Genomic DNA, 14,629 nt, shown 5'->3' on the forward strand with positions numbered 1-14,629 from the left:
TTAAAGCGACTGTGACACTTTTAATGTGAAAACCAATTAATTCACTATCTGCTGCGTTACGAACCCCTTCAGCGTCACGGTGCGACCTGATAGGTGACCTTTAACCTCCTTACCGCATCACCGGACCAACAGTGGAGCTGGACTCGTGTTGCTTAAAGGAGCTGAATGGAACTCATTCAATGTACTGAAATTAACACGTCATCATCCTATGAGAAGGTGATCCTCCTACTGAAGGCCCTCTCTGGGGCCTCTGTGGGCCCTCTCTGGGGCCTCTCTGGGGCCCTCTCTGGGGCCTCTCTGGGGCCAGGTCTGGGGCCAGGTCTGGGGCCTCTCTGGGGCCTCTCTGGGGCCGGGTCTGGGGCCTCTCTGGGGCCGGGTCTGGGGCCGGGTCTGGGGCCGGGTCTGGGGCCGGGTCTGGGGCCTCTCTGGGGCCCTCTCTGGGGCCAGGTCAGGGGCCAGGTCTGGGGCCTCTCTGGGGCCTCTCTGGGGCCGGGTCTGGGGCCTCTCTGGGGCCGGGTCTGGGGCCGGGTCTGGGGCCGGGTCTGGGGCCGGGTCTGGGGCCTCTCTGGGGCCCTCTCTGGGGCCAGGTCTGGGGCCCTCTCCGGGGCCTCTCTGGGGCCTCTCTGGGGCCTCTCTGGGGCCCTCTCCGGGGCCTCTCTGGGGCCTCTCTGGGGCCCTCTCTGGGGCCTCTCTGGGGCCTCTCTGGACCCCCTCCAGATGAGGTCTAGCTCCTCCGCTCCCAAAACCAGCACGGTCCGGTCTGGGTCAGACCGGACTGCTGGTCCCGGCCTCCTGATCTGAGGCATGGAGGAGGGGTTGTTGGGGGGCCCTGGGGGTGTTAGAGGGCCCTGGGGGTGTTAGGGGGCCCTGGGGGTGTTAGGGGGCCCTGGGGGTGTTAGAGGGCCCTGGGGGTGTTAGGGGGGCCCTGGGGGTGTTAGGGGGGCCCTGGGGGTGTTAGGGGGCCCTGGGGGTGTTAGGGGGGCCCTGGGGGTGTTAGGGGGGCCCTGGGGGGCCCTGGGGGTGTTAGGGGGCCCTGGGGGTGTTAGGGGGCCCTGGGGGTGTTAGAGGGCCCTGGGGGTGTTAGGGGGGCCCTGGGGGTGTTGGGGGGGCCCTGGGGGTGTTAGGGGGCCCTGGGGGTGTTAGGGGGCCCTGGGGGTGTTGGGGGGGCCCTGGGGGTGTTGGGGGGCCCTGGGGGTGTTAGGGGGCCCTGGGGGTGTTAGAGGGCCCTGGGGGTGTTAGGGGGCCCTGGGGGTGTTAGGGGGCCCTGGGGGTGTTAAGGGGGCCCTGGGGGTGTTAAGGGGGCCCTGGGGGTGTTGGGGGGCCCTGGGGGTGTTGAGGGGCCCTGGGGGTGTTAAGGGGGCCCTGGGGGTGTTGGGGGGCCCTGGGGAAGGGGGGTTAGGGTTAGGGAGGTATTGATCATCTAGAGCTCAGGGTCTGATCAGAAGGTATTGATCATCTAAAGACCTGTGCCAAAGACCTCCCTGGGCATTCCTATGCCCGTATGATCATCTTTACTTTGTTTCATTTTATATCAAATTCAAAGTTGTGTTTCCACAACTTTGTACAAATTGTAGTTACTTCAAATTCAAGTGCATGAAATGAGCGGGCTCTGAGTGAGCGTTGTGTTCTAGGACACGAGTCAGAGCAACATCAAGCTCCTCATCTTTATCGCAAGGAAGTGCTTATCTAAGTGCATGGTATGTAAAAGAAAAAACGACTAAAAGCAACACTAGTATCAGATTTTTGGGGTCGAAGGGAGATGAGGGGCAAGGAAACAGATAACAACCCATCCTGTTGTGCAAAGACCCAGCCTGAACAAGACCCAGAGAAACAGCCAAAGACCAAACAGTACTTTAGTGGCAGCAGATCCACAAACCAAACATAGTTAATCTAGCGTACCCTAAACTAAGTCCTTCACTAAGTCCAGAGTCCTTCATCCAACGGCAACTTAAGTGGGTTTTCCTTCTCTTTGGAAACTTCATGAAGATATGTTCATCATGAACAGAGGTGTTGTGAGAAAAATGCAATCATGCAATGTTAAATCTGAATAAAATGGTAGTGATCCACAAGGCCTTCTCATCATTATGCATTGCTGGGTTTCATAACAATAAAAACAGTATTGCAAATTAATATCAATAAAAAAGCACCACCAATTTAACGCAATATATTTCATTGTCAGTTCAAATGTGAACCATCTGTGGTCATTTCCAACGCTATATGAAAGAAGTTTAGGAGCCAAGAGGCCTTGCTCAGTAACGAGGCAGTGGTTAATTAATAGGTCAAGCAGCCTGCAGCTCAATGTCACTTATTTGCATGGATAGCAGTGATAGCATAAACATTATAAAAGCAGTTTTTTGCTGTCATGCTCTTTGCTCTCTGATGGCGTGAAGGCAGATATTGAGCTTCCAAAACAAGATTAATGATAACATCTTAGAACATTACATCCGGAAGCGGTCACCACAGCTGAAGAAAGACCTTGAGTCATGTTATTAAAAAGCTTTGACCCAACTGTCTTCAATACGAATTCTTAAGGAGATTTAACATCCAGGGTTAACTAGCTGTAACCCTGGTTAACGACTGCTACACCAGGGTTAACTAGCTGTAACCCTGGTTAACGACTGCTACACCAGGGTTAACTAGCTGTAACCCTGGTTAACGACTGCTACACCAGGGTTAACTAGCTGTAACCCTGGTTAACGACTGCTACACCAGGGTTAACTAGCTGTAACCCTGGTTAACGACTGCTACACCAGGGTTAACTAGCTGTAACCCTGGTTAACGACTGCTACACCAGGGTTAACTAGCTGTAACCCTGGTTAACGACTGCTACACCAGGGTTAACTAGCTGTAACCCTGGTTAACGACTGCTACACCAGGGTTAACTAGCTGTAACCCTGGTTAACGACTGCTACACCAGCACCAAGCCTACCCTCAGCCCACTGAGGAGAGCGATGAAGGGCAGCGTTGAACCACCAGGTACCCCCCCCCCCCCCCTCACGCACTGCAACGAGAGCGCTATGTGGATGGAGCATAACGTAGATGTGTAGCTTTTACATTAGCAATTAATAGCGCTAAATATGCTGAAATAAGCAGAGGCTTCTGCTGCCGGGGGTCTGATGAGGGACGAGGAGGGGATGTAGTGCTGACCCCCGACCTCCGGGACCTGGGTGTCGTCCTGAAGCCCCGCTCACCCAGATGTCAGCTGGTGCAGCTGAAGCCCCGCCCACCCAGATGTCAGCTGACGCAGCTGAAGCCCCGCCCACCCAGACGTCAGCGGGTGCAGCTGAAGCCCCTCCCACCAGTCTGTCTGCAGGGCCTGGGAGCTCCACCTCGGGGCCAGACGCTGGAGGTTAGAGCGGAGCAATGTTGTGTCTGATGGCCCTGCTGCTGCTGCTCTCCCCGCTGGTCTCCCCGCTGGTCTCCCCGCTGGTCTCCCCGCTGGTCTCCCCGCTGGTCTCTCCGCTGGTCTCCCCGCTGGCCTCCCCCCCCCAGGACTCAGGTTGGCTCCTCTCAACAGGATGGGTTTTTATGGAGTATTTACTGATCCTTATTTCAGAAGGAAATATCTTCACCGCCAATACGGTGAACATCAGGGGTGTCAAACGTACGGCCCGCGGGCCGGATCATGCCCGCGAACGGGTTTAATCCTGCCCCCGAGATGATTTTGTGAAGTACAGTATTGTAAAAAAAAAAAAAAAAAAAAAATAGAAAAATCCTTCCTAGCATTACATGGATTGCATTGACTGGCACTGATTAATTTGTTGTACATTGAACTACTGGACAATTGTGTGTAACTGGAAGTCGCTTTGGAATGTAACGTAAAATGATCTGCTATTTTTCAAAGAAGGAAACTTCTTAATGTGTCCACTAGAACTCGCAATAGCAATTATGTTAAGCAAGAAAACTTCATACCGGGGCTGAGCAGGGAGCAAGTATAAACAGGTAGTGCAGCTAGCCCGGAGCTACCTTGTCGTTCTGCCTTATGCTTCCAACATTATGCGCTTTGGCACTCTCATTGCCCCAAAATGTCTCTGTCAAAAAGACGAAAAGTGGACACAGAGTGCAGAGTTTTCCAAGAAAAATGGTCATCGTCCTTTTTATTCACGGAAGTAAATAAAAAGGACGGGGTAGGGGGGTCCCGACCCCGGCTCTAGGGGGTCCCGACCCCGGCTCTAGGGGGTCCCGACCCCGGCTCTAGGGGGGTCCCGACCCCGGCTCAAGGGGGTCCCGACCCCGGCTCTAGGGGGTCCCGACCCCGGCTCTAGGGGGTCCCGACCCCGGCTCTAGGGGGTCCCGACCCCGGCTCTAGTGGGTCCCGACCCCGGCTCTAGGGGGGTCCCGACCCCGGCTCTAGGGGGGTCCCGACCCCGGCTCTAGGGGGGTCCCGACCCCGGCTCTAGGGGGTCCCGACCCCGGCTCTAGGGGGTGGACCTCTGGGAGGGAGGTCCAGCGAGGTCTAAATCACGAAACTGAGGTTCATCCTTTCAAAGTAACGTACAGTCGGATTAAAACTAACAAATAACAGGATTTAAATGAAAGCTAGTCGACTTTTCTCTTTATATTTATTTATTTTTGTTGAAATTAATATTTATATAATAATTAAAAATAATAATAATAAAAAATAGCTATAATTTTTTTTACTTCCATCTCGGGTATGTCATCGCGGGCCGCCAGGAATGTTTCTGCGGGCCGCCATTGGCCGCGGGCCGCACTTTGAGAACCTCTGGTATAGAGGGTCTGGGGGGTGGACTCCCAGCCTGAGGTCCTGGGTCCTGTGGTCCAGTCTACCAGTAGGCGCCCTTGAGTCGGATTCCCTGGGTCGCTGCGGTCCCCTGGAGGCTGCGGTCCCCTGGAGGCTGTGGTCCTGGAGGCCGTGCTCCCCTGGAGGCTGTGGTCCTGGAGGCTGCGGTCCCCTGGAAGCCGCGGTCCCCTGGAGGCCGCGGTCCCCTGGAGGCCGCGGTCCCCTGGAGGCCGTGGTCCCCTGGAGGCTGTGGTCCTGGAGGCCGCGGTCCCCTGGAGGCCGTGCTCCCCTGGAGGCCGTGGTCCCCTGGAGGCCGCGGTCCCCTGGAGGCCGCGGTCCCCTGGAGGCCGCGGTCCTGGAGGCTGCGGTCCCCTGGAGGCTGTGGTCCCCTGGAGGCTGTGGTCCTGGAGGCCGCGGCCCCCTGGAGGCCGCGGTCCCCTGGAGGCCGCAGTCCCCTGGAGGCCGTGGTCCCCTGGAGGCCGTGGTCCCCTGGAGGCTGTGGTCCTGGAGGCTGTGGTCCCCTGGAGGCTGTGGTCCTGGAGGCTACGGCCCTGGAGGCTGTGGTCCCCTGGAGGCTGTGGTCCCCTGGAGGCTGTGGTCCCCTGGAGGCTACGGCCCTGGAGGCTGTGGTCCCCTGGAGGCTACGGCCCTGGAGGCTACGGCCCTGGAGGCCGTGGCGCTGGAGGCTGTGGTCCTGGAGGCTACGGGCCTGGAGGCTACGGTCCTGGAGGCCGTGGTCCCCTGGAGGCTGTGGTCCTGGAGGCTACGGCCCTGGAGGCCGTGGTCCTGGAGGCTGGGTCCTGGAGGCTACGGTCCTGGAGGCTGTGGTCCCCTGGAGGCTGTGGTCCCCTGGAGGCTGTGGTCCTGGAGGCTACGGCCCTGGAGGCTGTGGTCCTGGAGGCTGTGGTCCTGGAGGCTGGGTCCTGGAGGCTGGGTCCTGGAGGCTGGGTTGGGTTAGGGTTATCTCAGTCTGATGACTGAGATGCTGAATGTGTTCTAGGACGGGTCTGGGAGCTGGAATGTGAGAACGACTACCTTTACACCATCAACTGTTCCCTGAGGGCCCCCCCCCCAGGCCAGCAGCCCCCCAACGGATCCTCCTGGCTCAACTTCTTCATAAGCTACGACGAGTCAGAAATGTGTGTCAGCGCACCGTCAGTCTCCCAGAGGAGAACTCGGCCGGCGTTAACGGTTCCTCTGTCCCTGGTGCTCCTGCAGGAGGACGGACCGCTGCCCGCTGACGCACACGGAGAACCGCTCCTCCTGCCTCTTCCAGAACCCCGACAGTGAGACCTTTGGGGAAACCCCTTTCAAGATCTCCCTCTGCCACGAGCCCTGTCCCACAGCGGCGTGTTGTGAGGTGCTGGAGGAGAACTACTACCCCAAGAGGAACAGTGAGTCAGAACCAGCAGACCATGTCTCAACCATTTAAACCATCGGGGTCCTCGCGGGGTCCTCGGGGGGTCATCGCGGGGGTCCTCGGGGGGGGGGTCCTCAGGGGGGGTCCTCGGGGGGGGTCATCGCGGGGGGTCCTCAGGGGGGGGTCCTCACGGGGGGGTCCTCGCGGGGGGGGGTCCTCGCGGGGGGTCCTCGGGGGGGGGTCCTCACGGGGAGCTGAGAGCAAGCGGACCTCATTTGTTTGCGTGTAGTTTCGAAATCTGCCAGTTTCTGGTCTCGGTCTCACCTACAGCATATAAATATAAATAAATGTAAGTACATTTGACTGTTTCTACGGTTCTATTCTTCCTGTCACTAACTGGGGATCCTTACTGGTGCGTCGGCCAGTCACTCCCATCGCCCCCAGCCAGCTGGCCGTGGTCCTCAATTCCAGCCGGTTCATCTTCAGCTGGCTCAGCAGCTACGAGGCGTATCTGCCCAACTTCTTCCTCCTGGGCCATCTCCAGTACCAGCTCCGTCTGCAGCGGGAGGACCAGCACCAGGCCGTAAGAACAGCAGTCTGCTGGAACCCTTCCTACCGACGTAGAGCTCCTGGGGCCCCTGGCAGAACCATGTGACCTCCTGGGGCCCCTGGCAGACCCATGTGACCCCTGGGGGCCCCTCATCCTCTCATCCTTTTGTCTTCCAGCCTGTGACCCTCTCTGGGATGGGGAGGAGCTTGGCGGTGGACGTGGAGAGTCTGGCTGCGGGGGGGCAGTATACGGCCCGTGTGCGCAGCAGTCCTGCAGAAGGTACCGACTACTGCGGCAAATGGAGCCCCTGGTCCCAGGAGAGCCGCTGGAGGACTCCTGGGGGGCCCCCTCGTGGCCCCCCCCATCGTGGTACCCCCCCCCCCCCCCCCGCTGCCTGGGGCTGGTTAACTCTGATCCATCTGCAGTGTGTTGTACATTGACACACTATAAACACGTGTTCCTTTGCCCCAGGCGGGGGTCGGGACGTGGGGCTGGTCGTCGCCGTGTGTCTGCTGACTCCCGTCCTGCTGCTGGCCTCCGTTACTCTGCTGAGGTGAGCGCCCCTCCGCTCTGACTACGCCCCTCCGCTCTGACCACGCCCCCTCCGCTCTGACCACGCCCCCTCCGCTCTGACCACGCCCCCTCCGCTCTGACCACGCCCCTCCGCTCTGACTACACCCCTCCGCTCTGACCACGCCCCTCCGCTCTGACCACGCCCCCTCCGCTCTGACCACGCCCCTCCGCTCTGACTACGCCCCTCCACTCTGACCACGCCCCCTCCGCTCTGACCACGGCACCAATATCATTTCCTGTTTCGCAGGATGAGGAAACGCACCTTCATACCCACACCTGTGCTGCGCTTCTCCCCCCTGACCAAACACCGCCAGGTGAGACGCGCACACACACGCACACACACACACACACACACACACCGCCCCTAATGAGTGTGTGTGTGTGTGTAGAGCTTGGCAGTGCCCCTCCCCCCCGACACGGCGCCGATGGAGACCGAGTGCGCCGCCCTGATCTCCGTCCTCCGCGCGCCCGTCGACGTCCCGGTGGACGCGTGGGCGGGGGCCCCGGGGCCCGACGGGAAGGGGGCCCTTGAGAGCGGCCCCGAGGAGGACTCAGGCTGCTGTCACTGCAGCCCCCGCTCCGAGGACGGGGGGGGCTACAGGAACGCCTACTGCACCCTGAGCGACCCCCCTGAACCCCAGGACCCCCCAGACACCCAGGGGGACGTGGAGCGGGGCAGGGGGGGCTACAGGAACGCCTACTGCACCCTGAGCGACCCCCAGGACCCCCCAGGACCCCCCAGGGCTCCAGGTTGGAATACAGCGACCCAGAAGGCTCCTTCAGGAGAACCACGAGAACCGGGTCTCCTCCTCCCACTAGAGGGTCCTCCTCCTCCTCCCACTAGAGGGTTCTCCTCCTCCCCTAGAGGGTCCTCCTCCTCCTCTTCCTCCCACTAGAGGGTCCTCCTCCTCCCACTAGAGGGTCCTCCTCCTCCTCCTCCCACTCGAGGGTCCTCCTCCTCCTCCCCTCACTCGAGGGTCCTCCTCCTCTTCCTCCCACTAGAGGGTCCTCCTCCTCCCACTCGAGGGTCCTCCTCCTCCTCTTCCTCCCACTAGAGGGTCCTCCTCCTCCTCCTCCCACTAGAGGGTCCTCCTCCTCCTCCTCCCACTAGAGGGTTCTCCTCCTCCTCCCACTCGAGGGTTCTCCTCCTCCCACTAGAGGGTTCTCCTCCTCCTCCTCCCACTAGAGGGTCCTCCTCCTCCTCCTCTTCCTCCCACTAGAGGGTCCTCCTCCTCCCACTAGAGGGTCCTCCTCTTCCTCCCACTAGAGGGTTCTCCTCCTCCTCCCACTAGAGGGTTCTCCTCCTCCTCCTCCCACTAGAGGGTTCTCCTCCTCCTCCCACTAGAGGGTTCTCCTCCTCCTCCTCTTCCTCCCACTAGAGGGTTCTCCTCCTCCTCCTCCTCCTCTTCCTCCCACTAGAGGGTTCTCCTCCTCCTCCTCTTCCTCCCACTAGAGGGTTCTCCTCCTCCTCCTCCTCTTCCTCCCACTAGAGGGTTCTCCTCCTCCTCCTCCCACTCGAGGGTTCTCCTCCTCCTACTAGAGGGTCCTCCTCCTCCTCCTCTTCCTCCCACTAGAGGGTCCTCCTCCTCCTCCTCCCACTAGAGGGTCCTCCTCTTCCTCCCACTAGAGGGTTCTCCTCCTCCTCCCACTAGAGGGTTCTCCTCCTCCTCCTCCCACTAGAGGGTTCTCCTTCTCCTCTTCCTCCCACTAGAGGGTTCTCCTCCTCCTCCTCCTCCCACTAGAGGGTTCTCCTCCTCCTCCTCCCACTAGAGGGTCCTCCTCCTCCTCCTCTTCCTCCCACTAGAGGGTTCTCCTCCTCCTCCTCTTCCTCCTCCTCCTCCCACTAGAGGGTCCTCCTCCTCCTCTTTGGTTTCTTTGTGATCAATAAGTTGTGTTTCAATAAAGATGATCCATAACTTTGTAGAAACAGTTTATTTACTCCAACACGTACATGAACAAAGCACCATATAAACATAGAGTCTGCTACAGAGCAACACTCCGTAACAAAAGACAAGGCAGCAGATTCTATCTTATATTACAGCATGCTGAATAGAAAACCTGCCCAGAGTCCACAGCGCCCCCTGGAGACACTAGCGACATACCACAGTATAAAAGTGCCATTCATTATACAGCAGTCGGAATACTGACAATGAAGTAATAGCAAATTTTACATTAAAATCCTGGAATATACAGGGAGGGGGGGGGGGGGGGGGGGGGGGGTAAGGAACAGACCCTGTGAAACAAAAGCAAAAAACTACAAGCCTGAAGTCTCCCGGGACGCAGACGCTCTCCTGGGACCGCCGTACTCCGACACGTTGATGAGACCGCAGAGAAATAAACCATGAAGGAAGAGAGCCAGGGGACCCCCCCCAGCCCCTGGGGGGGGTCCCCCAGGGGGGCGTCCCAGCTCGAGGGAAGTCCTTGAGTCCAGATGTGGTAGGAGCACATTCAGTAACAGCAGCGGCCCTCGAATGTGGCCCTCCAGTGGCCCCCGTCCGAGGCCCCCGTCTGAGGCCCCCGTCTGAGGCCCCCGTCCGAGGCCCCCGTCTGAGGCCTCTATGACGGGGAGAACTTCTTGGCTTGTGCTCGCACCCGCTTCTCATACTCCACTCGGTTCTGGCTGCAGGGGAGAGGAGGAAGAGGACACAAAGAGAGGAGGAGAGGAGGAAGAGGACACAAGGAGAGGAGGAGAGGAGGAAGAGGACACAAGGAGAGGAGGACACAAGGTGAGGAGGAGGATTCATTGTGGTAACGCGACTCCAGAGGGGAGGGGCTCTGGACGGAGAGACGAGGCTCAGCAGAGAAAACAAGAAAGACTTTTAGAGTCAGACTAGAGGAACACTGACTAGAGGAACACTGACTAGAGGAACACTGACTGGAGGAACACTGACTAGAGGAACACTGACTGGAGGAACACTGACTGGAGGAACACTGACTAGAGGAACACTGACTAGAGGAACACTGACTGGAGGAACACTGACTAGAGGAACACTGACTGGAGGAACACTGACTAGAGGAACACTGACTGGAGGAACACTGACTGGAGGAACACCGACTGGAGGAACACCGACTAGAGGAACACTGACTAGAGGAACCTCCTGGGTGGGACTAGCCGTTTTCACACAGGTCCTCTGTCAATTCTCCGCATTTGTATATCAGGAGGTTCGGCCGTGAGGGTCATTCACACTTGATGCCCGATATGCGGACATGGTGTCGCTCAGAGATCAGTAGAATCAACGGGGGGTTTAGGGGGATGGGCTTGCAAGAGGTGGGATACGGACGGCCGCTGTCGGGCAAAACTCATCGCGATCCTCTAAAATGTTGCTGCAGCGATGCAATATACATCCCATGTTGCATCCACAACGAACGATGAAAGATTGGAGCACGAGTTAGAGACAAAAAGAACAAACGACTCACCAGTAGATCGTGTAGGCCTCTGCTTGGGCTGGGTCTTGGATGTTTGGCTCGTTTAGCAGTTCTTGGATGCCTAACAAGATCTGAAAGAAAAGAGATTCTTCATTTAGGGATTCCCACGTTTTGGTCTACGAATGTTTGCTGAAATCTGTGCTCCATATGCTTTGGCCGTTCTTCATCTTGGTTCCAGTGTTCCAGTGACGTCAGCGGAGAGGAGAGGAGATGAGGAGGAGGGGAGGGAGGAGGGGAGGGAGGAGAGGAGGAGGGGAGGGAGGAGAGGAGGAGGGGAGGGAGGAGAGGAGGAGGAGGGGAGGGAGGAGAGGGAGAGAGGAGGACGGGTCCAGTCGACTACCTCCAGGAGCAGTCTCAGTGGAAGGTCAAAGGTCCCATGACGTGCTACCTGGGGTGATTGTGATTAGCCGTTACAAGCCGTAATGGAGAAAATCTGCCCCTTATGCAATAATAAGTGGGCTTGTCCACCTATGCCTCTTTTCCACCGGCAGTACCAGCTCTACTCGCCACGACTTGGTTTGGTTCCAGGCCCGTCGTGTTTCTATCTAGAATAGTACCTCTTCAACGTGGGCGGGTCGCATAGCACGCATGTGAGAAACTGCACGTGCTTATCCACTCGACACGTAAACAGACAGGGCTACACACAGGAGCGTTTCCACCTCGGTCACGGCCCACGTCGGGTTCTCCCGCACTGATCCTGCCGTGTTCAATAATCAATCACTATTGTTGATGAACGCTGATGCTAGTATTTAAAGATGCCAGTGGAATCCCCGTCTGAAATCGCTTTCTCTTATTTGGTCTGTGCTTTCTAGGGTCACATCATGCATACATGTATGACTTGTTAACTATTACGTATTTCAGTGCCCGCATAGTTTATTCTCCTGAATGTGACATCTTACATCGTGGGTCGCCTATACAATGCAACATCGCTTTCTGTGACAAGTTGCTCATCTTGTGACGATTTGATATAATCACAGCTATAACACGCCAGGCTCGGACATCACTCTCTGGCCAATCAGTGGCCAGCAGCCTGTTTACGTCACATAAAAGTATCAGCTCTTACATGGAGGTGGACACGCCCACTTGTGATGTCACAATGAGGAGGAGGACTGTCTCACCTGCTTTATGGTGATGGCCGGCCTCCAGTCCTTGTCCTCCTCTAGGATCGAGAGGCACACTGTCCCCGACGGGTAGACGTTGGGGTGGAACAGGGGGGGCTCAAATTTACCTGCAACAGAGCAGCACAGGGGTCAGAGGTCGGCGCTGAAGCAACAGGCTGCTGTCTGGACCCAGAAAGGGACGGCAGGTCAGAGAACCAGGTACTCAGAACCAGGTCTAAAATCACCCGCTGTGTGCTTCAGAAACCACGGGCTGCATTGAAGACGAAGGTGACTTACATTTGGGCGGTGAGGAGGGGTAGTCGTCTTTGAATAACATACGCAGCTTGAAGAGCCCGCCTTCCCAGGGCGTCTGCAGACACCGCCCAAAGGAACAACAACAAGTCAGTCACCGCTCCCAGATCCACTCTGTGGCAAAGTGTAAAGCATAACCCAGACGGGACTTTACCCCTTTCTTGCCAGGAATGGCGCACTCCCAATTCATCAGGTTCATCGTCCCATCTGGGTTTTTGGTTGGTACGGCTACAAACCCCTGCAAAGTGAACCACAGGTACAATGACTTACACCTTCTGAAGTCTGGTGGAGTGAAAGACGATCAGAACATCACACAACGAGTCTGTTGTGGTCTCCACTTACAAAAGGATGGTCTTTCCGCCAGGCCTTGCGCTCCTGGGCAAGGCGGCTCAGTGCAATGCCAGACATTCTTGTGAGACTCCTGCAGGGAATACAGGCGACGTTCAAGATGTTAACCGAGGAAACACAAATTGTCCTGAGAGAACATTATCCCTGAGGCTGCCATGTTTCACTGAAATAGAAAAACCGTCGTGGTTAAACACAGACGGGTTCGAACCGGCATCGGTAATTGCAGAGGGCAGCCCACATCCATAATGAAAGCTCCAAAGTGGGGACCACTACTCAAGCATTTTGGTAAAGGGACCTAGTCGACCTCAAATTCGTATAATCTGGATGACATTATCCTATAGTCCTATTGCAGGGATATTCAAAAAACGTTAATGTTGGGGTTGATTATTAGAACGTAGTGAATCTGGACTTAAAGCAACAAGTTGGCTTCAACAGATCCATGCTATAACGTGGCTGCAGCCATTTGTAAGTTGACAGATGATTCCCTCAGCCATTCATCAACCTGAAAGTGGCCAACTGTTAAAGAAATGCGAATAGGTCCAAATGTTTAACATCTCTATCCATAAAGGAGACGGAGTCAACTTAATTACTGCTTAGCCATTTCCCTCCCACTTTGCATGTCTCGTTAAACGTAACATGCCGTGTGTAATCCGAACTCATTTGGTTACATGTGAGCGAGTGATGTCGAAAACACGATTTAAGTTCCTTGTGGAAACCCGAGTAACGCCTGAGTCCTAGAGCCAGGAGGTCTGAGTCTCCTAGAACCTGGAGGTCTGCGCCAACGGCTAGCGCAGGAGCTAAGTGAGGAGCTAGCTGACCCAAACAACTTACATTTACCAAAGGAACCCCGCTGGGAGGCGTTTAGCTAAGGCCATGTCTTAAAGTGATGAAGACCCATTATTCATGTAGATTAATTATAACCACTGGTCGGACGCGTTATGCGAACCATTACCTTAGATTCAGCAACTAAAGGCTAAGCTAACTAGCTAATGTGCGCCAGATCCCTTGGCGCGCCGTATGCGGCCTGAAGCACGGACCCCAACTAAAGACGATCGGTGGAGAGCGAACTTCGTGTTCGCGTGCGTTTTGTTGCATTTCTCCCTCATGTTGACATTTGATATGAATGACTGACACGTTAAGGATCACCGGGATGTAAAGGACAAAGAACCGCCGAGCTAAAAGGCGCACATTTACGCATTGGCTAAAGTAGAGAAATGGCGCAAATAAAAACGAAATAAAACATCTGAAAAGGACGCTTAAAATATGTTGAAGCGATATAGAACTGCGCTCACCTTTCAGCGTTTCTTTAGTTGATATGCGTGTATCAGGTTATGAAGAAATCATGCGCCGATCGGGTAAAAGCTCGCAAAGTTTCCCTCCTGAAGAAACACCTAAGAGCTGAGAGAACAGAGGAATGGTGCACGACTTCCGTCTTCCAGCAACAACCTAAACATCCATAGATCGGGACTTAAGCATCCATAGATCAAGACCTGTGGGCTGGGGTTTGAAGGTGTGGATCAGATATTAGATGTTCATGTGTTTTAAACCCACTCGAGTCCAGTGGACTATCGTTGAAGCTCCGCAAGAAATGAGTTAGCGGCGCACATGCGCATCGCGAAGCATACAATGTGGACATATACTATAGGCAAAACTACCTAAAAATGATATACATTTTTGTCTTCGAATAAAAATGCCCGCATAAAAAAATACTCCCCATATTTCGTCTGGTGCTTCTTCCAGCGGTCTATGCGTGATGGTGTTTTATCGCCCGGACATTATCTTTACAATAGTAGAATAATACAAATACATTATCTAGGAACTGAAGTCATCGCTTTTAGGCGATACCTTTTTCTTATTTATCTTATACCAATAAACAAATGAATTTATGTCATGTAAAAATCGAATGAATTTATGTCATGTAAAAATCGCTAAAGAGAATCAAGGAGTCACTAAGCTAAAAATGTACTGAAATTTATTCTATTGTATACCCTTCATTGTTGTCTATTGTATACCCCTCATTGAGAACTAACTAGATAGAAACAGAAATATTTGATCAGGCATTTATCTAGGCGACTTAGACATGACTCGTCCTCGGCCGCCAGGTGTCGCTATTTATTTAAATTGTTTTGGTCTCAAAAGTTAACGATGGATGCAAAACGCATCACTTGCGCTCAAACGACGGATGCATCTTACCGTCAACATTTCAAACATTAAAAGTT

The 14,629-nt window shown here is 55.5% G+C and overlaps 2 protein-coding genes across 3 annotated transcripts; one reads left to right on the top strand and one right to left on the bottom strand.

Moving 5' to 3' along the window:
- The first annotated feature begins 3,348 nt into the window (after positions 1 to 3,348).
- Positions 3,349 to 8,135, top strand: LOC132446643 (uncharacterized). The gene is made up of 8 exons (XM_060037047.1): positions 3,349 to 3,499; positions 5,742 to 5,880; positions 5,960 to 6,135; positions 6,527 to 6,684; positions 6,828 to 7,020; positions 7,123 to 7,204; positions 7,472 to 7,538; positions 7,614 to 8,135. Exons 1-8 carry the CDS (start codon positions 3,364 to 3,366, stop codon positions 8,118 to 8,120), a joined length of 1,458 nt encoding a protein of 485 aa, XP_059893030.1. The 5' UTR covers positions 3,349 to 3,363; the 3' UTR covers positions 8,121 to 8,135.
- A 1,002-nt stretch (positions 8,136 to 9,137) lies between these two features.
- ube2ib (ubiquitin-conjugating enzyme E2Ib) lies at positions 9,138 to 14,040 on the bottom strand. Of its 2 annotated transcripts, none has more exons than XM_060037050.1 (7): positions 13,703 to 14,040; positions 12,405 to 12,483; positions 12,217 to 12,300; positions 12,048 to 12,120; positions 11,769 to 11,878; positions 10,642 to 10,721; positions 9,138 to 9,844 (listed from the first exon to the last, which is right to left on the bottom strand). In XM_060037050.1, the coding sequence occupies exons 2-7, from the start codon at positions 12,468 to 12,470 to the stop codon at positions 9,781 to 9,783; spliced, it is 477 nt and encodes a 158-aa protein (XP_059893033.1). In that variant the 5' UTR covers positions 12,471 to 12,483; positions 13,703 to 14,040; the 3' UTR covers positions 9,138 to 9,780. The 2 variants fall into 2 exon arrangements, with proteins under 2 accessions (XP_059893033.1, XP_059893034.1); XM_060037051.1 differs by lacking the exon at positions 13,703 to 14,040 and adding an exon at positions 13,363 to 13,512.
- Positions 14,041 to 14,629: the final 589 nt, after the last annotated feature.

Source organism: Gadus macrocephalus, chromosome 18 (genome assembly GCF_031168955.1).
Source record: "Gadus macrocephalus chromosome 18, ASM3116895v1".
In the NCBI taxonomy this organism is placed as follows: domain Eukaryota; kingdom Metazoa; phylum Chordata; class Actinopteri; order Gadiformes; family Gadidae; genus Gadus; species Gadus macrocephalus.

Coding starts and splice junctions, on each gene's coding strand:
- LOC132446643 (XM_060037047.1), top strand. CDS start 3,364: ATGTTGTGTCTGATGGCCCTGCTGCTGCTGCTCTCCCCGCTGGTCTCC. Junction 5,881..5,959: donor AGCTACGACGAGTCAGAAAT/GTGTGTCAGCGC, acceptor GTGCTCCTGCAG/GAGGACGGACCGCTGCCCGC. Junction 7,539..7,613: donor CCCTGACCAAACACCGCCAG/GTGAGACGCGCA, acceptor GTGTGTGTGTAG/AGCTTGGCAGTGCCCCTCCC.
- ube2ib (XM_060037050.1), bottom strand. CDS start 12,470: ATGTCTGGCATTGCACTGAGCCGCCTTGCCCAGGAGCGCAAGGCCTGG. Junction 12,121..12,216: donor CCATTCCTGGCAAGAAAGGG/GTAAAGTCCCGT, acceptor CGGTGTCTGCAG/ACGCCCTGGGAAGGCGGGCT. Junction 9,845..10,641: donor GAGGCCTACACGATCTACTG/GTGAGTCGTTTG, acceptor TCTCCCCTGCAG/CCAGAACCGAGTGGAGTATG.